Below are 26,122 nucleotides of genomic sequence, written 5' to 3' on the forward strand. Positions count from 1 at the left end.
TTTTTCTAAAAAAATTCATAAACCAAAAAATGTTTAATCTCTAAATGGTGTCATTTTGTTTACAAGCATAAATCATAATATCATCAGAAATAATGAACAGAGAATCTTAGTTCTAGAATTTGATCGCATCACTTGTTTTGATAAAAATGAAAGATTGGTGGATTTAATTTTGTAGTATATAGTTAAATCACTATCTTGATCAAGGGAAAGATAGAGAGTCTCATTGCTTATAAGAAGAAAACAATTCTGCACTGATCAATGACCATCAACTGTCAAATCACACCTCAATGGACAATGGAGAGATTGCTTTTAAAACAAAATCTTTCACAACTCGGAGCACTGCTGCTTCCACTGCAAATGTCTCATACCTTGGGGATTGGGGCCGAACTGTTTACCATGCACCTTCCCACATGTGATCTACTAAATGAGACCATTGCATGAATTCTGAGTTGGATGTGAACAACTCTGCTCAATGAAGGGATTCCCAGAAGAAATATTTGTTGGATTATTATGGCCCATGCTGAGTAACTGTTGCTGCATCATGAACTTTTGTTGTTGGGACATGGGTCCAATTTGCATGTTACTTGGGAGTGTGGCATTGTTGGAAGCATAATATGGAACTTGGTGTTGGGCCATCACAGCCATTTGCATGTTACTTGGGGATGTTGCATTGCTGGAACTGGAAGCATAAAATGGGCTTTGGTAAGAACTAGCATCGCCAAAGGGATTAGAGGCCTGTCCAGGATGGTAGAGCCTGTCCTGATTTGGTTTACTTGACTTTGGAGCACCGTCGTACAGACAGTCCAGTGTCAATTTGTCTAGTAAACCAGCCTGCATTGTAGACAATATGCCTTGTTCTGTTATCAGATTGTCAAAGAATGTTGTAAAGTCCTTGGAATGATCCTAAAATAGCGCACGCACATGACAAGGAAGACTTACCAACTTAGTCTTTGCAGTTGCAGTTGGATTTGCAGCTCCATTAGAACTTGGTGCTGTAAACAGTGCTATCTCCCAACTAGATTCCGGGCATGTCGAATTGGGGCCATTTGATTTGGAATCTGATGGATTTTCTGTGATAAGATGGATAAGGCAAATAAACAATACATCCTTAAACACTTCATGTAAATATGTACATCAGTTTAATTAAAAAGAAAGGAAAACAAGTTACCAGATTGAACAAATGCAACTGCGAGGGAATTTTTCTCATCTAATTCTGATGTTACCGGAACTAAGTCATCGAAGCTCTGGTAGAATATTGACAAGATCAGTTGAGTGCAAGAAATAAAAATTGTTCATTTCGTACAATAAAGTTTGTTGGTTTACCACTATTCCTAAAAACTTCCTATTAAGATGCGAGCTAATAATTGTTTAACATATACCGAACAATGGTAGCTCAAAAAAGCATTTACCAGAAGGTCAGGAACTTGGGGTGTGGCAGCAGCCTCACTCTGGTCACTCCTTGGTGGTTCCGGGACTGTCCCATCGGCATTTGATTTTTCTTCAATATTATCATCCTGTTTTTCGCCAGTTAGCAAATCACTGTCTAACAAATCATCTTGCTCATCATTGTCCTGATCACAAGTTGTGCTGTCAATTAGCTCCAGGTCTAACACTGCATTGAGCATTACTTCATGAAGGAAATCAATGGCACATTGATTATCTGCAATAGTTCATTGTCAAGATTCCAACAACATGCAAGTATTGTTGTTGTTGTTGTTGTTGTCATCTCCACTATTCGCTACAGATTGTGTTCTATCTCTTTTAAACCTTCTGCAGCAATTGTGGTGGTTGCTCAAAATTGGAATATTCCAAGTTCTAGTTATAATAGTTAGCTAGTTTCTTGTACATGCCTTTGTGTCACATTAATATTGGTGGAATCTTCTTACCAAGAGAAACTTGCAAAAAGTTTTGGATTTTCTGTACTAGCTAGGACATTAGCTTCCTTTGCATTGAGTAAGTTTTTTAAATTATGGGGAGTAGATTACAAGAAAGCCAAAGCAAAAAGAGTTTAAGCATACTGGTGTATCTTGAAGCATTGAAATGGGGGAAACCTCCTTCACATAATCTTCCATTGTGGTCAAGAATGATGCAGGGGGCTGCAGTTATAGATGTAATACATATTGAGAAACCAATTGAAGGACACTAACAAACACAACATCAATGTCATATTAAAAGGTCCAACCTGTTTAATGTTAACGAATGCCAGCCCCAGTCCAAACTCAAGGCTCCTGCAGATCTCAAAGAACTCAGATAACCTCTCTGCCTACAACATACAAATTTCCCACTTTTAGCCAATATTATGAAAACAAAAGCAATGTATCGAACAAGGCATGTACCTGACGTCCCGAATTCTTATAAATTTCAACTGCTCCAATTGCATCATCGCACTGCATCTCAAAAAACTGCCAGAAAACAAATGTGAATGTGCTACATTGATGCTTCATATTGCCGAGACAAAACCAAGGCCCACCTTGTCAACCAAATTGACAATGCCATCAGTAATTGCAGCATACAGCTGAGCACTTTCACCTGCAACCTGATGGAGGAACACATAAGAACGTGGGATGAAATGATACTAGACTAACATCTAATTACAATATTGCAGTTTTGCTCATTTTTACCATTGAAAGGGCACACTGAATCAAGACATTACATTTAGTTCCCTCCTGTGGCTGCAAAATGGCACACCTTTAGTGTTTAAGTAATTACAGATATATCATGCTTAGATCTTTATATATGTATTGATTCCACAGAAGAAATAGATACTTACAGGGGGTGAGATACATAGAATTGGAGGACAAGATGTCCATCAATTTTCAATAGAAGAAAACCAAAAGATTAGAAGAAATACATATATAACAAATAATAACTCCCATTCAATCAAGATGGACTGGAAAGAAAGAAACATGAATTCTTCACCTGGCAATCAAGAAGGCGAGAAAGAAGCTGTTGCAAAGCAGGTAATTGCCTTAGTAAGTTTGGGGTATCAAGTTCCTTAGTTCTCTGTAGACAAATGTATCAAATATATCAAATCTGTATTCTAAACACAATACTGGTAATATAATATGAAAATAACATAAAAACAACATGAAAACATTGTAACATGGTCAGACTTTATAAATACTTGGGAAGCATCAATGCTAGACTTGGGATGCTCCTAGGAACAATTTGGAATGTATCAAGGTACAAAATAATTGAAATGACTCAGGTTACGAACTGAAATTCTCAATGTACGGCATGAGATGCCCTAAGGTATGACTTGAGTTGCTCTATGACATGACTTGGGAAGCGTCAATGCTTGACTTAGGATAAGTTAAACATGGCCAGACTTTACCCTAAAATGATACACAAAGTACACTTAACACATTGAAGAGCTTACACATAAGTTTCAATTCAAACTGCATACCGTGTGATCTTTCTGAACATCAAACTTCAAAATGCGGAAACACTCCAGGCGCTCTTCAAGATATGATGAATAGGTACGAACCCAGGCAGAATGGTCCCATGCTTCATTCCAAAATACCTCCATAGTTAGTCACCCCGACTGAAAACCCTCAGCAAATAAGAAAAGATAACAAAAGGAATAGTACCACTTGGACTTGATTCATCCCATAAATGAGATAAATCCAGCACCTGGCCTCTACTCCAGCTATATTTGATTAGAGCATCATAAAATAAATGTCCAACTTCCCTCATAGCACGGTGTACAACAATCAGGGTTTTCAGTGCTACCTAGTCATACAACTGAAGCTGAGATCGTTTGTATTCAAGAACTCTGCACTGCAGCAAGCAGTAAAAACATGAAGAAAGGTGATCATTATGACTCTACCTTCCAATTGCGAGTCTTAGAAAGACGCCTGACAAGACCATTTATGCAATAAACAACTTTAGCATGAGGTCTTGATGATGAAACTGCATTTAGTATAGCTGGAAACACAAGAACATAAGCATATCTAACTACCTATGAAATAAAAGTAAGTACAAAAACAAAATATTCTGCCACTCAAGTTCATGAAAATCAACTCAACGTAGTTAATGTATATATGATTCACAATTAAACATAACAAACTTGCCATTTTCCCAATTGACATATTAGATATTTGAATTAACTCATTGCTGCAAGTTCTCTGCATATCCATGCAATTAAAGAAAGTTGAAAACATTGTTCATTAATCTGAAAACCTTAGACAAAGGCTTTATATTTGTTCATTAAAATAAGCCAAAAAATTGAACACTCAACTTTCCTATAAATGGGAATTTGCATACTGTGGATCGAAACGTATCTAATCAAATGAAAACCTTAGACAAAGGCTTCGACCAAAAAAAAACTTGGACAAAGGAATCTATAGAACATGCATGTTTGGAAAAAGAGGAAAAAGTTTCACACACGTGTAACATATTTCTCCTTTGACAATGCTTCATCATGATTTGTGGCCTTGGCAATGGAAGCATCCAGTGCCTGCAGAATATATATGGAATATCACTTTCAAGATTCATCCAAAGATCATAAAGCAATATGATAAACCATGATGACGAGTCATGACATGTTCTAATATTACCTTGAAATCGCCACTGATTTTCGCCAATCCAACTGTTTTGAAAGCTTTAATTTCTTATGCTTTGTTGCCTGTCAGGGCCTGCTGCCATTCTCTTTCAAGAGTGTCTATGTAATTCTCTAATTAATCCCCAAAGATACAATTGGACCAAACTGAAGAAAACACTAACAATTTAATTAACATCAATGAAATACACTTTATTGCATTATCTGCTATGAAGTAAGTAATAATGCAGATCTTTATCAAAAAACAAAATTTAACAAAAATTGGAAAAAAAAAAAGAAGGAAAAAATTTAGCAAAATTCATTTCAAATTATAGAACAAAAACAATGATGGTGTTTACAGCGCCGTAAGGAACAAGGAACACGTAGCAAGTACAAATTAATGATTCAAATATTAGAACAATATCATCCAAATAGTAATTGAAACAGAAGAATGTACAAAAATTAAGAAGCGCCATATATATATATATACATACAAGTTATACATCTATATTAATTATTTCCATTTCCCATATACAACATTATGCATGGATATACATATATAATTTGCAATTAAATACATAAACGACCTCCATGGTAGAAAGAAAAAAAAAAAAAAAAAAAAAAAGGCAATGTGATCACCTGCCTGCCGGAGACAGGCAGTGATCGGAGAACCGCAGGAGGTGGGGACTGGAAAATTTTACGGAAGAACGCCTTAGTTTCATCCTTAGAGACATGATGAATAAGCATGTGCGCATCATATACATGGTACGCGTGGAGGTAGCATGGACCTGCCTCGTCACCTTAGTTTTCTTTTTTGTTTTATTTACAAGGAAATAAATAACTTTTTAAGCAATTCCTCATTGTAATTGAAAACGTGCCAAATTGTATTCATCTCAACTTGTAGAGAAGAATATCTGTATGACCATTATACAACATCATGATGACTTCCTATGATGGGCAATTAGCATTATTGTAAGACTAATCATATATGTTAACATCACACAATGATAATTAACGTGGTATGATGGTTCACGCAAATTTTTCTCAATCTTGTAAAGATGAATAATCTTTATATATAAGGATATTTAGTCTAATGATCGGATTAATTAGGTGGAACAAAATTAGAAATGTGTCAGTGTCACTTCTAAAGTTGGTGAAAGTAGCTTTCTCGGTCTTTCTTGTTTGGAACTGAGGCTAACATTCTCTAACTGCCTTTGCCTTTTAATCGACTAGGTACAATTTGAAACGCACTAAGGGTATAAACATTTAAAATTCTTAAGAAACGACTTAAGATGCCTCAAGAAACGACTTGGAATGCCCTAAGGCATGACTTAAGAAACTCTAGGATATGACTTTAGAAATGTCAAAACATGACTTGATATGTCACTAATTACAATTTAAAATGCATTAAGAGTATCAACATTTAAAATTTTCAAGAAATGACTTGCGATACCTTAAGACACGACTTGAGAAACTCTAGAGTATGATTTTAGAAGTGTCAAAAATTACATGGGATGTCACTAGGTACAATTTGAAATGCATCAAGGGTATAAACATTTAAAATTTCAAGAAACAGGGGCTTTATATATATTCTCTACGGCGTCAACCAAAAGTTTGATTACATTGCGTTCAATTTGAGATAGTCGATGAAAAATTTGATAAACAATAGCACGAACTCTCGTTCTTTTACCTTCTTTCATGCGAAAGTTGACTAACTTCTTGATTTTAAGATGCCCTAACGCACGACTTGAGAAACTCTTAGGTATGATTTTAGAAGTGTTAAAACATGACTTGACATGTCACTAGGTACAATTTGAAATGCATCAAGGGTAAAAAGTTATAAACATTTAAAATTTTCAAGGAACGACTTGAGATGTCTTAAGGCATGACTTGAGATACCCCAAGGCACATCTTAAGAAACTCTAGAGTATGACATTAGAAGTGTCAAAACATGACTTGAGATATCACTAGGTATAATTTGAAATGCATCAAAGGTATAAACATTTAAAATTCTTACCACAAAATTGAAAAATTATGTAAAAATGTTTTTTAAGATTCATGGCCAAGTACATATATATGTGTCTGCAGCCTTAGTTATTATTTGGTCAGAGACAATTAAGTAGTGCATAAATGTGGTAGCGATTGCAGGCTGGGCTTATACAGCAGCAGCACTAGCTAGCTGGTAAGGAAGCGCCTTGCAATGTTGCCATTTGCACCTTTGGGGAAGAATCCGCCGGGAAGGGATTCATTGCCAGTTGCATATACAATCCTCAAGATCTCAGTTGGTCCTCTTGAATACGAAAGCGAATTCACATCTGCTGACAGCAAGTTAGAGGTGGTCTTGTTCTCCGCCCCGAGCGTCTCGGGGACTATGATGCCTTCGTCTTTGTTACCACACATGGCAAGCCTGTTCCTAAGCGCAGAAATACGGTTGGTGAAATTAGCCACTGTGAGGTTGTATGGACGCACCTTCTCTATTGCTCTCTCACTCAGTTTTGTACGTATCACTGCATCTTGTCCAGCCTCAACACCCAATAGTGATGCAACCAACTAATTAAGTTCCGGCCCATGCATAAATTCAAGTGGTGAAAGAAATCAGCCAGTAATCAAACATGACCCAATATATATATAATCAACAAATTAGTCAAACTGATTAATTAATTACTTCTTACCCTGCGATTAGTAGAGTTGTTAAGGTATTCAATGGTGCCAACATAGCCTACTAGTCCCACATAAGGGATGGCATAGGATGCTAACAGATAATTGAGTGAGTTTGCATACGGATCAAAAGGAGGGGTCAGGTTGAAACCCAGTGCTTGGTCAAATAGTTTTGCCCAATTCTGACGGCTCAGGTCTAACAGAGGCCTTGGGAATCCTCCTACTGTTGTAGTAATTGCTCTGAAAATTCATGTACATATAAAACTTCAAAAAATGTATATGTGATCGAAGTAGTTGATGGATCATGAATGTATATATATTCACATACCTGATATGACCAACTTCTTGGTAAGCGAATTCTCGGAAGATGAGAAGAACAAAAGGGTCGTCGTCGAAATTGGCCTTCTGAGGTCCAATGGGAGAAGGACCGCCTTGGGTCAACTCTGGACTGATTTGATCGAGCCCTTTGCCAAGAGCACCCTGCAGAAAAAACTCAGCCTCCAAGAATTCCAAGTTCAAAGCAAATTGAATACGCTCAGTGTCATTGGCTTCAATGGGTCCGCAGTTAGCAGGATCACTACTACTGAGAACCTCAAGGCTGCAGAGACATTCCAGAGCAAGAAGAAAAACGAAGGCATTGAAATAAGACGCTGTAGTTATAGCCATTGCTTTCATATATGCAACCAAACTAGTTGATCAAAAAAGGTTGCTATGAGTGATTTGTGCATTGCCAAGCTTGTATATATAGACATCTATGCAAGTCCATTAATTAGGGAGAAATATCAATTAAGTTTGGTGAATTAAGATGTACTCAATTCACACAATTAATTGTAATTCAGGTTTGATTAATTATTTCTTCATCAACTATATACTTTGTTGTTTTCCCCACATATATTGTCACAGAATTAATTTCCCAAAAGAGCTTTTCCTTCATCCTTGCTCCAAACTTCCAAAGGATGCAACAAATAGTCAAATGGGTAAACTTTCTGCAAGTGGAAACTACTTTTTGGAATTTGGACAGTCATGCATGCACTACAAGAAATGTTAATTGGCAAAGGCAAGTAGGCAACTATTTTTTCCTAAATGGCCACCTCTTTTGGCCCGTAACCAACTATTGATAGTTAGTATTTGGCTTAGCCACCATACATGATACATCCACCAAAGAGTGGACCGTCCTACAGGTAGGGTGGGTTAATGTCTACTTGCATTAATTCCCACACTAATGTGTCCTGCTGGTACAATACTGACCCTCCAAACCATCTTGGGCTGCTTTGGTAGTCACGAGCTAGGCAATTGATTAAGCAACTGCAGCATATTCGGTTCCAAAATACTGCACCAATTTAATTGTTTTTTTTTTCTGGAATTTAATTGATTGGTTTCCTAATGTTTATTGCATGTCATACAAAAAGTGATCTTAATATCAATTTTCTTCAATATTGTGGACATATGGGTGTATCCCAATTCATTAAATTGAAATCTATTAATAAATAATAATAAAAAGTGGATAACTAACAAAGTACCATAATATTACAAACTTAAACGTGTTCCACACCAAATAACAGTCATACCATGGAGGTTTATACCAACCACCAAGCTAAAGGTACTTCAAATTACTAAACCCAATTGATCCACAAAAGCCAACCATCTCATGAAGCCATCAGATTCCAAAAGCAAAAAGCATTTCTAGGTTCACAAAATATCTAAACTTGCTAATATATATATATATATATATGAAGGTGAGGGCCTTATATATTTTAGCAAGTTTATCTGTCCATAATTCAACAGCAGCATATATAGAGAGTATATATTATACTAAATATATATAGGAAGATACAAATTCAGGAGTAGGGTTGCTTCCATTTGGTTCTGAATTCTGGGTCATATGTTAGCAACCCACATCAATTAGAAGGTTTCACTTCTCAGGGTTGGATTTCACACGGCATTGGAGCGTGTGCCTCACCACCTGTCAAGTGTTGCTTTAACACCTACTGTTATGCAGTTAGTGACTTTACAACATATTAAATTTTGTAAATCCCTCTTATTTCCTTTCCACCATTGAAGCAGCTGATGCTCAATAGTTGCACCAAGTACCATTTAAAATAATGGTTGGTTAGAATAATTAGTCACCCCATAAGCCATACTAACACACTTTAGTTAGTGTTAACAAACTAAAAGGAGGGTGACATATGTGGTCAAAGCCAAAACAGTGTATGTTAACCAAATAGTGAGCATTGCTCACTTTTCTTGTAGTGATGCAGCTTGGTTCTTCTTTTGCTTTCACAATGCAAGATTTATATATTTAATTATGTTCTGTTTTAGGTGATTGAACGAGTAAGAGATGAGAGATGAACCAGAAGTTAATTACCAATAATAGAATTTTTGTACATTACCACGTCATTGACTACTGACTAGACATATACCACCAGTCACAAGATTCATGAACTTCAGTTCTATAGTTGATTGTTTGACAACACTAATGGGACATCCACATCTGTCTCTGTTGCTGAAATGTGATTTTTCAAATATGTATAAACTTTGCTTAAATTTTGAATAAGCTGATCATGAAGAGTATGTGTAAATTAAGAGAAGGCTTTCTAATCAAGTAGTTATTGATATATTTTGTAATGGGGTAAATGCATCTAAAAATAGTTAAATGTAAAGGAGCAAGGAGTATGATGTAGAACAAATGTCAGAACGGTTCATGCAACAACTCGACCGCCAGAAAGCTAAGAAAAAGAACAATCTTCAGCTCAGCCCAGTGTCAGAAATGAACACATGATATACCGATTCGAAAGGAACGATGAGACAAACCCAAGTTTATGGCGATAACCGAAGGCCTATTTTGGCCAAATTCTTTCGTTTAGGACTTCAAATAAGCAATTTAGTGTTTTTGAATAAGTTTTCTAAATTGTACTTTATTTCTATTTTTATTTTCGTTTTGAATTTCGAACCTTTAGGGTTGTGAAAGTATTTTAACAACCTTTTTGGCTGCTTGTATTATCATTATTATCATTTTAATCAGAAAATTTTAAGATTTCTCTCATTTCTCTGGTGGACTCCAGATTCTTTCTTAGAGTTAACGTTAGTTTTCTCTATTCTCTTTTGCTTGCATGCTACACTGCGTTAGAGTACCCCAACAAACCCAATAAATGCATTCAATCACTTTGTTTGGTGCAAGTCTTAATCAAATGCATCTAAAAATAGTTAAATGTAAAGGAGCAAGGAGTAGCCCAACAAATGCATTTAATCACTATGTTTGGTGCAATTCAAAGTAGGAAAAATTACTCCACTTTTAGAACAATCTAATTAATTAATTATTCATACAACCATATATATGCATGATCTAACAGAAGATCAGTCAATACACAATTACAGGTCAATTTCTTAGAGTGAAATAACACACCGGCCAACACCAAGGGTCATGCATTGAATTGTTTCAGAGACCAATGTGCATGTAGATCTTTATCAAATAACAAACTTAACAAAATTAATTTCAAATTATAGAATAAAAACAATGATCGTCTCTGGGTTATGGCGTTTCACATATTTCTCTTTTTAGTTTTCTATAGAGCTAGCAATTCCTCATTATATCAGACCAAAAGAATATAAAAAAAAAACTGAAAACATGTCAAAATTGTATTCATCGATCTCAACTTGTAGACAAAATTTGTGTATATATGATGACCATTATACAACATCATGATATGACTATATGAGTAATTAAACTCATTAATATCTAAGCATCACAGTGATATTCCACACAAATTTTTCTGGAGCTTGTAGAGAGGAATAATCCTTATATAAAAAGATATTTAGTCTAATGATGTGATTAAGCTGTCATTCTCTAAAGAATGTTCTCGATTCTTGATAGTTGTTTATATAGTGCGAACAATCCTACATGTGATTCTCAAACTCTTATTTTGTGGGATATATATATATATATATAGAGAATTGAATGTCATGGTAGAGTTGCCACATTTGTTCTCAAAGAACAATCAGTAAATCAACAAATTAATGGGTGGAATTAATAAGTGCCTCTAGCATTATTGTTGTTAAGATTCATATAGGCAAGTACATATATATCAACCTTAGTTACTTATTTGGTATCCGAGAGCTAGCAGCACTAGGCTTATTCAGCAGTACTAGGTGGTAGGTAAGGAAGCGCTTTGCAATGTTGCCATTTGCACCTTTGGGGAAGAAACCGCCGGGCTGGGATTCATTGCCAGTTGCATATACAACCCTCAAGATTTCAGTTGCTTTTCTTGAATACGAAAGTGAATTCACATTCGCGGATATGAAGTTCGTGATGGTCTTGTTCTCCGCCCCAAGCGTCTCAGGTACTATGATGCCTTCATCTCTGTTCCCACACATGCCAAGGTTGTTCCTAAGTGCAGAAATATGGTTGGTGAAATCAGCCACTGTGAGGTTATATGGATGCACCTTCTTGTTGGCTCTCTCATACAGTAAGGTACGTTTCACTGCATCTTGTCCCAGCATCAACCCCCAAAAGAGATGCAGCCAACTAAAGTAAGTGCTTGGTCAAATAGTTTTGCGAAATTCTCACGGCTCAGGTCTAATAGAGGCCTTGGAAATCCTCCTACTGTTGTAGTAATTGCTCAGATCGATCATCGAAAATTAATACTTTAATCAATATACTAAATACCATGCATCATCATCATTAATGGTTGTTAACAATTTAAAGGCTAAACGATGATTTTGGTGTCTGTAATGCATCATCATCATTAATGGTTGTTAACAATTCAAAGGCTAAACGATGATTTTGGTGTCTGTAGTTAGAGTCAAGTTCCACTAAGGTACCTGTAGTCTCAATTTTGGTATTATAGTTTACTCATTGTGTGAATTGTGATCCAAATTATCCAATACCAAAATTAATAGGCGCCTTAACGAAACTTGGCTCAAACAGGTACCAAAATCTTAATTTGGCCGAAATTAAAATATGCAATATAGTTGGTGAATGAGTATATGTCTACATACCTAATATGACCAATTTTTTGATAACCAAATTCTTGGATGATGAGAGGAAGAAGAGGGTGATCATGGAGATTGGCCTTCTGAGCCCCAATGGGAGGAGGACCGCCTTGGGTCAACTCTGGACTGATTTGGTCGAGGCCTTTGCCAAAAGCACCATGCAGAAACCATTCAGCCTCCAAGTATTCCAAGTTCAGAGAAACTTCAATCCGCTGAGTGTCATTGGCTTCAATGGATCCGCAGTTAAGAGCACTACCATTGTGATAGAATTAGAGCATCCAACCCAAAACCAATTGGCAATGGGTGGAGAGGTCCAAGACTTATAAGCACATATGTTAAGCTCTAGTTTTCCAATGTGGGACATTGTTCCACATTACTCTTAACACATTAATGACCTCAATGCTGCACACATATTCCAGTGCAAGAACAAAAACAAAGGCACTAGTGAAATAATAAGATATTGAACAAGTAGCCATGGCTTTCATGCAACCAAACTAGGCTAACTAGCTAGCTAGTTGATAAAAAAAGTCATGCACATATCTGAGTGAAACCATTCATCAACCTTGTACATATATATAGACATGCAAGTCCGTTTGGGGATCGAGGGAGAAAAAAGGTTAGGGGACTATGAATAATGGCTGGCCTCCATTGTCACAAAATTTCACCAAAAGAGTTGTCCTTTGATCCTCCCCAAAAGAATGCAATCCTAGCCAAATGGTTAAACGTCCATCAAGTGGAAAGTATTTTTCGGCCAAGTGAATGGGACACTAATGCTTGCAGCTCGTTTCTTCTTTTGCTTTCACAATGAAAGGTTTACATATATTTCTGATTTGTTTTAGGTGATTGAACGAGTAAAGAGATATGAGATGAACCAGAAGGCAATTACCAATAAGAGGATTCACATTACCACGTCACTGACTACTGAGTACTGACTAGACATGCCACAAGGTCACAAGATTCATGAGCTTTAACTGGGTTGGTTGTTTAACAACCCTAATGGGATCCACATCTGTGTCTCATGATCAGTTGCTGAAATATGATTTTTCGGTTAGGTATATAATTAAAACTTGTTTTAAGTGTAAATTAAGAGAAAGCTTTCTAATCAGGTAGTTATTGATATTCTGTAGAGAGGTAAATGATTCTAAAAATAGTTATGTAAAGGGGCAAGCTTTCTCTAAAGAAGAGTGTAGTGGTCACCCAACCAAGGAGTAGCCCAACAAATGTCAAATGCATTCAATCACTCTGTTTGATTCAAGTCTTAATAAAATCTATACATCAGCAATTGAAATGTAGGAAGAATTTTGTTGAGTAACTATTCATACAACCATGCATGAACCAGCACAAGATCAGTTGAAACTGGAAGTGAACTTACCAAAACTTTTTAATGAAAAAATCAAATTTCTAAAGCACATCCTTAAAATCAAATTTCTAAATTAGGCCTACTGGGATAGTTTACATGCTTGAAAGCATGCAAACTGTATTACAGAACTGTGTCCTTGAATTAGCAACAGCATATTATGGAGGGGCCTAAGAACAAAGGGGGTTTATTGTGCAATCACACGCTTAGCACCATCCAAAGTATTCTTGAGAAGCATTGCAACAGTCATTGGGCCTACTCCACCAGGAACAGGAGTTACCCATCCAGCTACCTTACATGCTTCCTGGAAATCTACATCTCCAACCAATCTATATCCTGCCTTTTTACTTGGGTCGTCTACAGCATTTGTGCCAACATCAATGACTGCAGCACCGGGTTTTATCCAACTCCCCTTGATCTGACATTCAGTAACAAATTCAATAACAAAATTGATGTGAATAGATTTCACAATATTTTCAAAAGGAAAAATCATAATCCCCACTGAGGACAACAAAGACAAGGAACCTATAGGAGAACAGATCCAATGTATGCTTCAAGAATTTATCCAGACAACTTGTTGCTTAAAAGCATCAAAGGTACTGTCTTACAACTTGAAAGTGACAGTCTGACAGATGATGGAACTATGGAAGTATCAAGGCCTAGGAATCCTTTTTACTTTCACTTAGGATAAATGAAATGAGACAACTAATCCTATTCTCTCAGTTGCATTTGTGTTTTATTGCGTAAGCATATTTTAAGATGTTTGAAGTATTTGACTATGCACAAGATTTGGAATGTTATCTTAAGCATATCTTAGTAGGATGTCCTCTAGTGTTCTGTGCTGGTATTTGTGGGTGAACTACATAGGTGTTTAACATATTTTTAACTAGAACCAGACTGAGACTAGATTTTCCATGGAAATCCAATTAATATTAAACAAGATCACACCTGCATGTTATAAGATGATGTTACTGTATATCAAGAAACAATAATCTATAAACTGCCTACCATCATTGGCTGTCCTGCTGCAGCAATAATAATGTCCGCTTCACGAATGATACTCTCTGGATCATGAGAGTGAGAGTGGACTATGGTAACGGTAGCATCTGCTTTCAAAAGCAGCAATGAAACAGGCAATCCAACTATGTTACTTCTGCCCACCACCACTGCCTTCTTCCCCTTTATGCTTATACCACTCCGCGACAGGAGTTCAAGACAGCCCTGCAGAGAAAACCAACTCATGAAGCAAAACTGTGATTTACCAGATGGATGACTTTCAGGGCTCCATGTGAATAAATCTTGGACAATAAGGGTTGCATGTTTTACTGAACACTCACAAATAAAAACATACATGAGTGTGTGCGTCTGCATCTATCTGTGTTTGAAAACATAACTGGAGTGTCTTGCCTTGGGTGTGCAAGGAAGGAACAGAGGTTCTCTGCCTTTCATTGCAAGCTTGCCAATGTTGAGAGGATGAAAGCCATCAACATCTTTCTCAATGCTGATTTCACTTAACACTTTCTCTTCATTAATATGCTTCGGCAATGGAAGCTGGACTAGTATACCTGTTAATAAAATAAAACCTACTTTCAAAACCAACAATGCAAATTTAGGACATAAAAAACCAGATTCCACTAAGCTCAAAATATAAAATTTTGCAATTAATTCAAAATTAAACAGTGAGCATCATCATTCATGTAACCAACCATGTACATCAGGATTGGCATTTAATTCGTGAACTTTGGCAATGAGGTCATCTTGGGAGACATGCTCGGGGAGGTCTATGTCCACAGATTTAATGCCAATTTCAGCGCATGCCTTTCGCTTCATGCTCACATAGCTTTGGGAGTCCTTCCTGTTCCCTACTATCACTACTGCCAGTCCTGGCACCTAAATAATTGCACAATTGCATTGTCAAAGACTCACAATTCATCCACTAAATAATTACCTAAATTCAGATAGAGCAAACCTTGCCATAATTCTGAGAGAGATGGCGGACTTCCTGAGCAATTTCGGAACGGATAGTCTGGGCTATGGCTTTGCCATCAATTATCGTAGCCTTGTGATCTGATTGTGACGCCATTGATCAACCACTCTCTCAGTCTCCAAGAGATTAGAGGTGGGTTGAGATAGACAGAGGGTCTACTGTGGTTTCTGAGGGATAGCTGATGAGGAGCTCGAACCTCAATGTGTTACTGTAACCCACTACTACAATTATTGATATTAAAACATACTACTCAATTACTGTCCCATAAAAATCATAAATTAAGATTAAAATGAAAGTGGATCATATATCAGCACATGTTAAAGAAACAAATTTAGAGTGGTTTCTAGTTTGTTAAGAATAGAGTGATATCATCTTTACCATGGACAACAACTAAACACAAAAGGTTTTATTCACAATTTGGAAGTCAAAAGAATAAAGAAAAAGTTTGGACTTTAAAAACGGTTTCGATTGCATTTTCTTACTTATTATTTGAGCAACTGCAAATTGAGAGTCGAGGACAGAGAGCTTGCTTTTCTTATCTTGCTTTTTAGCTTTTCTAATAGGACACAAGTTAAGCAACCATTCTAGAATCCAGGAAAGGGTCCAGAAAAAAAAAATAAAAAAAATTTTTTGATTTCTAAGAAAAAAAAAAACCAAAGACAAAAGAAAAATGCAAGCTTTCCCTGCGTTTCAACCAAAGTCCCTGGCTGAAAGCAAAATTTCTAGTTGATTTATATAGACAATCTCAATTGCTACTAATCAGAGTTTTATACTGTAACAAATGAATAATATATTACAAAAGCTGCATAATTATGGAACAGATCATAACCCCAATAGAAATGGGATGGCATGGGAAGGAACCCATATCACCTTATCTCCTTTTCATGAAGAAGATGAAGAGAAATTATGAGGACCAGTTCAGGCCCTCAATTTCAATTGGAATCTGGAGGCCTAGTCCCTAGTATAACATAAACTCAGATTTGACTTTACTCAAAATTAGATCTTTGGCAAAGCTTGCTCTTACACACAACTCACCAGCCCTACAGAACCTAAGAGCATCGGCATAAATGCTCATTTAATTGTGAATTCAAAGCAAACCACTGAATAAGAAAAGTTTCTTACCTCTGGCCAGTGGCGAAGTTATTGGTTGGTGCTGTCGTTACTCAGAGTTGTGGTGGGAGAGAATATGAAAGAGTGAGAGATAGACTCTGAGAAAAGGGGAGGGGTCAATTAGGGATTTGGGTATTTCACTTTATTTTATTTTTTTTGTGGAATACCAAATTAGCACTTGCCAGTTTGGTATTTTACTATTTTCCATTGCAGTCAATGTGTCAAGACAAAAATACTAAAATATCTCAAAAAATATATCATTTATGTCTTGACTCTTGAGACTCTGAGTGTAATTCCAAGATTACCTACCATATTCAAAGTAACTTTAGCTTTTATGCACAGTGCAGTGGAGGATGAGATAATAATAATAGAGGAGAAAAAGAAAGCAAGAGAGACACACACAAAATGACTGGTGGCGGCGAAGAAGGGTTCTCATTAGAGTTCACACCGACATGGGTTGTTGCAGCAGTGTGCACTTTGATCGTCGCCATTTCTCTGGCATTGGAGCGCCTGCTCCACTATGGAGGCAAGTACTTGAAGAAGAAGAAACAGATGCCTCTCTATGAAGCATTGCAGAAAGTGAAGGAGGAGCTCATGCTCTTGGGCTTCATCTCCCTCCTCCTCACTGTCTCCCAAAACGTCCTCTCCAAAATCTGCGTTGCAGAGAGCGTAATGGAGAATCTGCTGCCTTGCAAACCCGAGGACAAAAAAAAAGAAGCAGCAACAACCACTTCCCATTATGCGATGAGCTTCTTCTTCAAGAAAATTTCTGGGTCTGGTCGGAAGCTTTTGGCTGAGGAGTCGACGGAGGCCCAGATCGGGTACTGTGCCCAAAAGCATAAGGTACCATTGTTATCAGTTGAAGCCTTGCATCATTTGCATATCTTTATTTTCGTCTTAGCCATTGTCCATGTGAGCTTCTGTGTGCTCACTGTTGTTTTCGGGGGGATAAAGATTCGTCAATGGAAGGGTTGGGAGGAATCGATTGCGAAAGAGAATTATGATACACAACAAGTTCTTAAAAAGAAGGTGACCCATGTCCAGCAACATGCTTTTATCAGAGCCCATTTTCAGGGTATGGGTAAAGATTCAGTCTTGTTGGGTTGGCTTCAATCTTTTCTCAAGCAATTTTATGCATCTGTGACCAAATCAGATTATGTGACTTTGAGACTAGGTTTCATCAACACCCATTGCAGGGGAAACCCCAAGTTTAATTTTCACAAATACATGATTCGTGCTCTTGAAGATGATTTTAGGAAAGTGGTTGGTATAAGTTGGTATCTTTGGGTGTTTGTGGTCATCTTCTTGCTGCTGAATGTTAATGGCTGGCATACATATTTCTGGATAGCATTCCTTCCTTTCTTTCTTCTACTTGCTGTGGGCACTAAGTTGGAGCATGTAATTTCGCAGTTGGCTCATGAGGTTGCTGAGAAACATATAGCCATAGAAGGGGACCTAGTAGTTCAGCCATCAGATGAACACTTTTGGTTTCATCGGCCCAAACTTGTCCTCTTCTTGATTCATTTCATCCTTTTCCAAAACTCCTTCGAGATTGCCTTCTTTTTCTGGATATTGTTTCAGTATGGTTTTGACTCCTGCATAATGGGACAAGTGCGTTACATTGTCCCCAGGCTTATTATTGGGGTGTTCATTCAGGTGCTCTGTAGTTACAGCACTCTTCCACTTTATGCCATTGTCACACAGATGGGAAGCTCTTTCAAGAAAGCAATATTTGATGACCATGTGCAAGTGGGTCTTGTTGGTTGGGCTCAGAAGGTCAAGAAAAAGAAGGAGCTAAAAGCTACTAGCGATGCCTCTGGCTCTGGCCAAGCAAGTTCCCATGATGGTTCTACTATGGGACTTCAGCTGGGAAAATTAATCAAAAAGGCAACCAAGCAGGAAGAGAGTAACTAAAAAGATATGTATTGTTGTAGAATTAGTATAGCTATAGTTGTTGTATGATTTGTATCTAGATTTCTGCTTGTGCCTACTTGACTTCTAATATAAGCTTGTTACTAATAAATTTTGGAGTTTAGCGAGTGCTCTCACAATTTTCAATAGTTGGGCCAATTGCACTTGTTACTGCAAAACCCAAACTTGCATACTAACTCTTTTGGATTCAGGGAAAGAGATGATGAACTCTTTTCCTGGTGTGGGGAAGGTGCTCTACCATCAGACAAATTATATTCATGCAAAAATTAGTTTTCTTTACATGTTCTGCATCTAAGAGTTCTTTTATTAATCAAAGCAAATACATAATGTCCTGATATACAGTTGTTGATATCTTGGTGATACATTCATATAGTATTATTTCTCTTCACATTCATATGGTATTATTACATGAGTCATGGACTATCATACATGTTTTCAAATTTCAAGAATTTTTGATTCATCACCCAATTCTCTATACTACTTGATTGTTTATTACAAGAGCTTAAGTGTGGCTCCATGACCCCAAGAACATCAGAGTTCTCATTGGGTCTTCTGCAGAGTAGTTCCACCTTCGTCTCTCAATTGCTTTTGAAATTAAGAGACCCGTACCATTCTGAGCTCCATGCCTGGCCATGACCAGCATGGCTGCCTCATAAGCCTGCCCAAGCCTTTCCCGGAAACCTCTCTTCGATCCCTCACATAGAGAAGAACTCTCCCCACAGATGTTTTGAGGTTTCATTGTTTATAATCTGTGTTTGTGAGGCCAAGAGCCTAAGATATTAGAATTGCAGATGGCCTTGTCTGGGTTCTTATAGAAGAACAAAGGGTTGGATACGAACCTTTTGATGTGGCTAATTTCACATGGGTTTAGAAACTAACAGATGCTGAATAGTTGATGTTGTGACCCAACTAGTGTAAAATATTCATTGTCTTGTCTGCATATATCATCCTTAATACATGAACAGATGCTTAATATCAAATTGTGCAGGAAGGAACATGTAACATGTTACATGGTCATGTGACTCGGAATCCAATGCCATATTACATTATTACTAGCATATGTGCTCATTGTGCTTTTGTCTGATGCTAAAAATTGAAAGGTGATAGGCATTGGAGTGATATCATATCATATTCGAATTTCTGATGCGCTAAGAATTTGTAAGATGCCCTCCATGCCCCTTTCAAATCCGGATTTGCTTTTTGGCATATTTGGATTCCAAATATTTCAAAATCAAAACAAGCAAAATGTTGATTGTGACTTGTGAGCTATCAAACAAAGATGCTTTATCGTGCAAAGACAACCCACGTGTGGCTGATATGCTCACTCGGTACTCCCAAGTCCCAACTCTCAATGTAAAATGGTGGAAAGAAATGAGTGGAAAACGGGACAGGAGGATAAAAATTGACTCTTAATAGAAACATTGACTAATGGTCGCCCTATCAACGTCTCCTCTCTTATCTATTTGCGTTGGGATATTTTTGCCACCAAACCGAGCCTTTTGACTCCGGATCCGGGTTCACGGGCCAAAGTCTTTGGGCCTAAATAAGAGTCCACTTCTTAGGCTAAGACTGCCCGCTAAGTTATATGGGCTTAACTACACAAAAATATTTTGGGCCACAAGTAAAACAGTTGCCTTTTTCACTGGGTTGCGTTAGTTTAGAAGCCCAATCCTGCTGAACAAACTCCATGGATTTGATTTCTTCTTTTGTGTTGTAACCAAAATTCCCTTTATTTTTTTAACTCCAAGGTGTTGGTTCGGAGGTGTAGCTGAAAATTCAAGCACTCGAGTTCAAGTTTTCAGTTTGACCTTTAGAGCCAGGCAATAAGGGAGATAAAATCATTTGTGAATCTTTTAGGCCCGACGTGGATTGCATGCTTTTGACCGGCCAAAGGGATTAGTCTGGTGCGCGAAATTTGGCCTAGGACACCTTCGGTTACCAAAAAAAAAAAAAACCCCTTTTTTAAAAAAAAAAAATCTAGATTTTATCTGGAGGACAAGTACTTTTTTCTAATTTTCTGATACAAATAATTCAGGTAAACCCTTTTTATAAAAAAATAATCTAGATTTTATCTGGGGGACAAGTAGTTTTTTCTAATTTTCTGATACAAATAATTCAGGTAAAAATTTAATGAAAAGTAAAAGAAATTTGAAAAAGATACATTTAGTAATTGGCATGAACCTGAAATAGTTAAGACTGTGTCAAGTAGTAGTGCTGTAGATGTTTTCTCTTTATGGTCGGTTGGCTTGGCTGGGTCAAGAATCCAGATTCATCATCCAAATGGGCAAGTGGTGGAAAACTACTTGCTACAATTGTGACCTATTTATTGTGAGGCCAAGGGTCCCCAACTTAGTGGGACATGTCCTGTTGGCCAACACCTGCCCAAGAAATAGAAAAGGAGGAGATGGGTAGCTAACTGATTAACACCATTAATATATGATATAAACCAACTTACCTGCTCAACCTGCTTAGATTTTAGCTGTCAATGAACATTTCAGTACCCTACTTACCTACCTACCTAGCTTATTGTTGATGTTATTATATATTGTACCATCACACCATTTTCATCTTCATCTTTACATGCACCAACTAACTTAAGTGATAGGGCACTTGTCAATATTTATCATTCAAACAAAAGGCGGATTTTTGCATGCCCCTTTCTTAAATTTAGAAGACTTTGGTCATTAATTATTTCAAAAAGTGAAGAAAAAAAAAATTCTATTCTTTTAATCGTAATGTTTGTCATTCAAACATCTTGGTCTTGCATGCCTAGCTCCACATGTATAGAACTATAGAAATTAAAAGACATATTTTGTGCGTTACAATACTAATTAAATGTGATTTTCATGTTAGATATACAGAATATATGTGTGATATATATACTTGGTGCATCATGTGAATATCGAAGGATATGTTACACAGTGAAGATCGAAATGCATGTGTATAGGATTCATTTGCTTTTGCATTAAGATTCTCAATCTTTTCGTTCTTTAATTTTCTGGTCTTCATAATGAATAGTATAACATATGTCGTCCAAATACGTTTCAGTATAACAACAACAGCCTCAAAATATCGTCGATTTGTCAATTCGAACAATATATATACTGTTTTGACCGACCATTTATCTTTTGTCTCAACGTAATACGCAAATCAATTAAGCTAAGAAAATCCTAAAATCACTAGTGCATGCATGGTTAACTGGTTAATTAATTATGATCTCTGCAGTCTCATCTTAGCATTCCACTGGATCAACCTAGGGTCCAAGCTTTCGTTGTTAATTAATTACAGTTTGCTCCATCTCTATTCGATCAAAGGCTCTAAAACATTTCAATACCAACACGTACGATCAAAACTAAGTTGCATTTAGCGATCAATTACAGAGCAATGTACGCATGGCTGAACATATATATATATGTATATATTTTTTTGTGGTTGTGTGTGATTGGAACTTGGGGGTGGGGACTTGGGCTGTGGAAAAAATAAAAAAAGGACTTGTTTTCTAGATTCTACCAAATCATACTCTACCAAGAGGGCCCCAGAAATCATATCATTAGATCCATCTTTACATATATCCAAAGGGAACAACATAGATATTAAAGACAACTTTTAGTTATTTATGATATATGCATGCTTAATTGCTTCTTAATTATTTTAAGTATAATTCAATGAAGAAAGTTAATTAATCATTGATATGGTAGCTAATTGTATAAATTGCATAGTCAGAGAGTCTCTTTGACCAACTGGGCTTAGATTAACACATGCATATATATATATATATATATAGAGCTAAATTTCTAGAATCTGAAAAAGATATTGAAGCAATTAATATTGAAAACTTGAAGTGTGTGTGGTGTGGCTGCAGGTCGGTGCGTGGGTCGCTAGCAGAATTAAATTGGTAAGTTTTTATGAGGACATGGACTTTCCATTTTTGATGACGAATATGTGACAGCATAACTATCTACAGTCTCTTTTATATGCTCAAAAGAAGTACAATACTGTGAATATTCTACCATACATTTACATATATGGCATCATAAAGTGACGATATGCATGGCATATATTTAAGGTTCTGCTTTATATATATTGTTGGTGTGAGTCAACACGTGTGATTATTGTGTAATTATTAGAATTAATTAGGTGATTTATTAATTCTTGTATTTTAGTTATAGGCCCATGTATATAAACCACTTTTAGTGGTCTTATTCAATTAATCAGAAAATATTGAAACCCTAAACCTAAGCCTCCTCTGAACATGGTATCAGAGCATGGTTCTCTATCCTACTGGTTTTTTTGAAGAGTTTTTTTTTCAGAAAAAATTCTACTGTTCATTGCCTTTTTCCAGCTTTGTGGTTAAGTGCATGCACCTAAGCCTTCAGACCCTGACTTCGAAGGCTGGTATCTGACTTCAGCAGCGACGCCGCCGGACGCCTGCCGCCATTGCTCGCGGGCCGGACCCCTGCCACCGTCGCGTGCTCTCTGCTGCTGCTCCACGTCGGTCCGTCCACCATTAGCGACGCCGACACCATCGCTGTCCCCCCTGCCTGCGCGCCGCCGCATCGCTGTCCCCCCTGCCTGCGCGCTGCCGCATCTCTGTCCCCCCTGCCTGCGCGCCTCCGCCCCTGCCGCGCCTCTGTCGCACGCCGATCAACAGCGACGTCAGCCTGCGCGCCTCCGCCACACATCAGCAGCCGTCGCCTGTCCGCCTGTCAGCCTGTCCGCCTCCGCCTGCTCCGTCGCTCGCGTCAATCACCAGCGAGTCGCTCCGCCTCTGCCTGTGCGACGCCGACCTGGTCTGTCGCGTGTAGGGGCGCTGTTTTGATTTTCTGTTTTTTGTTGATTTTCTGTGTTGCTTTGTACTGTAGCAGTGCAGTGGACTGTTCTTCTTTGTGATTTTTTGGCTGTTTGCTCCACGTGCCATCATGTCTCAAACACCTCCCTCTAGTCCTGGAGGCTCGAACGGAAATAAGAACAAAGATGTGGTTAACTCCAAACTGCCGTTGCCTGCTCTTCCTCCGTTAAGCTCCCAGGATGTGTCATCACTTGTCTCACCCGAGAAACTTGATGGCTCGAATTATATTGATTGGGCTCTCATTGTGCAAAATAAAATTAGAGGTCGAAAACGGTGGGGTTTTATCACAGGAACACGAGCAGCTCCAGAAGATGTGAATTCGGATGAGTTTGAAACATGGGAGGATGAGAATTGCATGGTCAAGTCTTGGCTTCTTGATGCTATGACCAAAGAAGTCTGTTCTCTCTTTATTCGATTACCGACGGCGAAGGACATCTGGGACGCGGCCAAACAGACTTATACAGTGAGCCAAGATGCTTCCAAAGCCTATCAACTCCATTGTGAGGTAATCTCTGTACGTCAAAATGGTGGATCTATTATTTCCTATTTTGGCAAGCTACAAAAACTTTGGCAGGATATTGATGCAATTGAACCTTGCATTATGGATTATGCGAGTGATGTTGAAAAATATACCACTATGATTAACTCTCAGAGATTATACATGTTTCTAGCTGGTTTGGATTCTCATCTAGATGGAGTTCGAGGTCGTATTCTTGCCATGTCTCCTCTGCCTAAATTACAGGCGGCCTATGCGATTGTGTGCTCCGAGGCTAATCGGCAAGAAGCTATGATGGGGAGTACTGATGGAGCGGTCGCTATGGCGGCCCGAAAATTCTCCAATAAAGATGCTAAGAAACCTGACCGGAAGTGTACTCACTGTGGGGGTACAACTCATATGGTCGAAAAATGCTTTAAGCTTCATGGCTATCCAGAGTGGCATCCGAAGGGAATGAAAGCCTCTTCTTCTTCTAATCCGAAGGTTGATAACTCAAGCTCCAGGGTGAACTCTGTTAGTTCCTCCAGCTTTGTTGCCAAGTCAGGTATCTCTAACTCTGTTTTGAGTACTTCTGCTTGTACTAGTAATGGTGCATGGATAATTGATACAGGTGCTACGGATCATATGACTTCTGATCGTTATGTTTTTAGTCATTTTTCATCTGTCTGTCCTAAACCAGTTATTGTTAATGCTAATGGTGTGTCATCTCCTGTTCTAGGGGGCGGCACGGTCTCCTTCTCCTCTGTTTTATATTTGCATAATGTGCTGTTTGTTCCTTCCCTAAATTGTAATCTTATTTCTGTTAGTCAACTAACCAAAACTCATAATTGTGTGGCCACATTCTTTTCTACTCATTGTGTTTTCCAGGACATTCATACCAAGGAGAAGATTGGCAGTGGTAGAAAGAGTGGTGGTTTGTACTATCTGGATAGTGGGGTTTCCGCTTCAGACAGTAGTGGCATTGTGCGTTTAGTTCGTGATGGTTCCTCAGAAAATAAGAAGAAGATCTGGTTGTGGCATCGCCGACTTGGTCATCCTTCCTTTAGTTATCTTCGACGTTTATTTCCCTCGTTATTTCTTGGTTTAAACATTTTCGATTTTAATTGTGAAGTTTGTGTGTTGGCCAAAAGCCATCGTTCTGTGTTTCCTTCTTGTGATAAACGTATGGATGTTCCTTTTGCTTTGGTACACTCGGATGTTTGGGGTCCTGCCCCATGTGTTACACATAAAGGAATGAAATGGTTTGTGACTTTTATTGATGATTGTACTCGAATGACTTGGGTTTATCTTCTGAAACATAAAAGTGATGTGTGTGCTGTTTTTCGCCTTTTCCATAAAATGGTTCTCACCCAGTTTGCCTGTCCTATTAAAGTTTTGCGCTCTGATAATGGCGGTGAGTTCGTTAATACTGAGTTGACTCAGTATTTTGCTTCTACGGGGATTCTTCATCAAACTTCTTGTGCTCATTCTCCACAACAGAATGGGATTGCTGAACGCAAAAATCGGCATTTATTGGAAGTCACTCGGTCCCTTCTTCTGGGTGGTCACGTGCCATCTTTACTCTGGGGTAATGCTTTGAGTTCGGCTGTCTATCTGATTAATCGGACCCCGTCTAGTGTTCTTGACTTTCGGCGACCGTTGGATGTTCTCTCGGATTTTGTTTCTTTACCAGGTATCCTTCATTTGGAACCCAGGGTTTTTGGGTGTGTTGCTTTTGTCCATTTACATTCTCATCAGCGATCTAAGCTCGCATCTCGGGCCTTGGAGTGTGTATTTGTTGGTTATGGTCCATCCCAGAAGAGGTATCGGTGCTATCATCCCTCTACTCAGCGCTTCTATGTCTCTATGGATGTCACTTTTCATGAACATCAACCTTTTTATTCTCCACGTCCACTGGATTCTACCCTTCAGGGGGAGGTTTCTAGTGAAGTGCAGAATCGAGACGATGTGTTGTGTTTTGATAAGTTTGGTTATGGGAGTAGTAGTGAGGAAGAGTCAGAACAGACTGCTGATCACCCAGTGTCTGAGGATGATACTGAGAATGCAGAAATTACTGAAGATGATACTGAGGATATGGTAGGACAAGAACCTACAAATTCTGAGCCTGAGGAGTCACCACTCCATGATAGTACCGCCATCTCTCCTACTCCATTGAATCAATCTTCTTCATCCATTGAGGTAACAAACAATACTCTTGATTCACA

The 26,122-nt window shown here is 38.0% G+C and overlaps 3 protein-coding genes and 2 pseudogenes across 4 annotated transcripts; 1 reads left to right on the forward strand and 4 right to left on the reverse strand.

The window, feature by feature from the left end:
• Positions 1-420: 420 nt before the first annotated feature.
• Positions 421-4,647, reverse strand: LOC147275576 (putative clathrin assembly protein At5g35200; annotated as a pseudogene).
• A 1,948-nt stretch (positions 4,648-6,595) lies between these two features.
• On the reverse strand, positions 6,596-7,887 carry LOC147275577 (ferritin-like catalase Nec2). Its single transcript, XM_086253213.1, has 3 exons — positions 7,527-7,887; positions 7,213-7,438; positions 6,596-7,090 (listed from the first exon to the last, which is right to left on the reverse strand). Exons 1-3 carry the CDS (start codon positions 7,871-7,873, stop codon positions 6,716-6,718), a joined length of 948 nt encoding a protein of 315 aa, XP_086109339.1. The 5' UTR covers positions 7,874-7,887; the 3' UTR covers positions 6,596-6,715.
• Positions 7,888-11,290: 3,403 nt separating this feature from the next.
• Positions 11,291-12,663, reverse strand: LOC147275578 (ferritin-like catalase Nec2 pseudogene; annotated as a pseudogene).
• An 812-nt stretch (positions 12,664-13,475) lies between these two features.
• LOC147275579 (Amino acid dehydrogenase family protein) lies at positions 13,476-16,772 on the reverse strand. 2 transcript variants are annotated; one of them, XM_086253214.1, is made up of 6 exons: positions 16,654-16,772; positions 15,514-15,752; positions 15,251-15,434; positions 14,952-15,109; positions 14,553-14,765; positions 13,476-13,962 (listed from the first exon to the last, which is right to left on the reverse strand). In XM_086253214.1, exons 2-6 carry the CDS (start codon positions 15,625-15,627, stop codon positions 13,732-13,734), a joined length of 900 nt encoding a protein of 299 aa, XP_086109340.1. In that variant the 5' UTR covers positions 15,628-15,752; positions 16,654-16,772; the 3' UTR covers positions 13,476-13,731. The 2 variants fall into 2 exon arrangements, with proteins under 2 accessions (XP_086109340.1, XP_086109341.1); XM_086253215.1 differs by having other exon boundaries at positions 15,514-15,749; positions 16,654-16,763.
• Positions 16,773-16,996: 224 nt separating this feature from the next.
• On the forward strand, positions 16,997-18,852 carry LOC147275580 (MLO-like protein 1). The gene has a single exon (XM_086254723.1). It carries the CDS (start codon positions 17,047-17,049, stop codon positions 18,553-18,555), a length of 1,509 nt encoding a protein of 502 aa, XP_086110849.1. The 5' UTR covers positions 16,997-17,046; the 3' UTR covers positions 18,556-18,852.
• Positions 18,853-26,122: the final 7,270 nt, after the last annotated feature.

This window comes from Dryas octopetala, chromosome 8 (genome assembly GCF_963921425.1).
Source record: "Dryas octopetala chromosome 8, drDryOcto1.1, whole genome shotgun sequence".
Lineage (NCBI taxonomy): Eukaryota > Viridiplantae > Streptophyta > Magnoliopsida > Rosales > Rosaceae > Dryas > Dryas octopetala.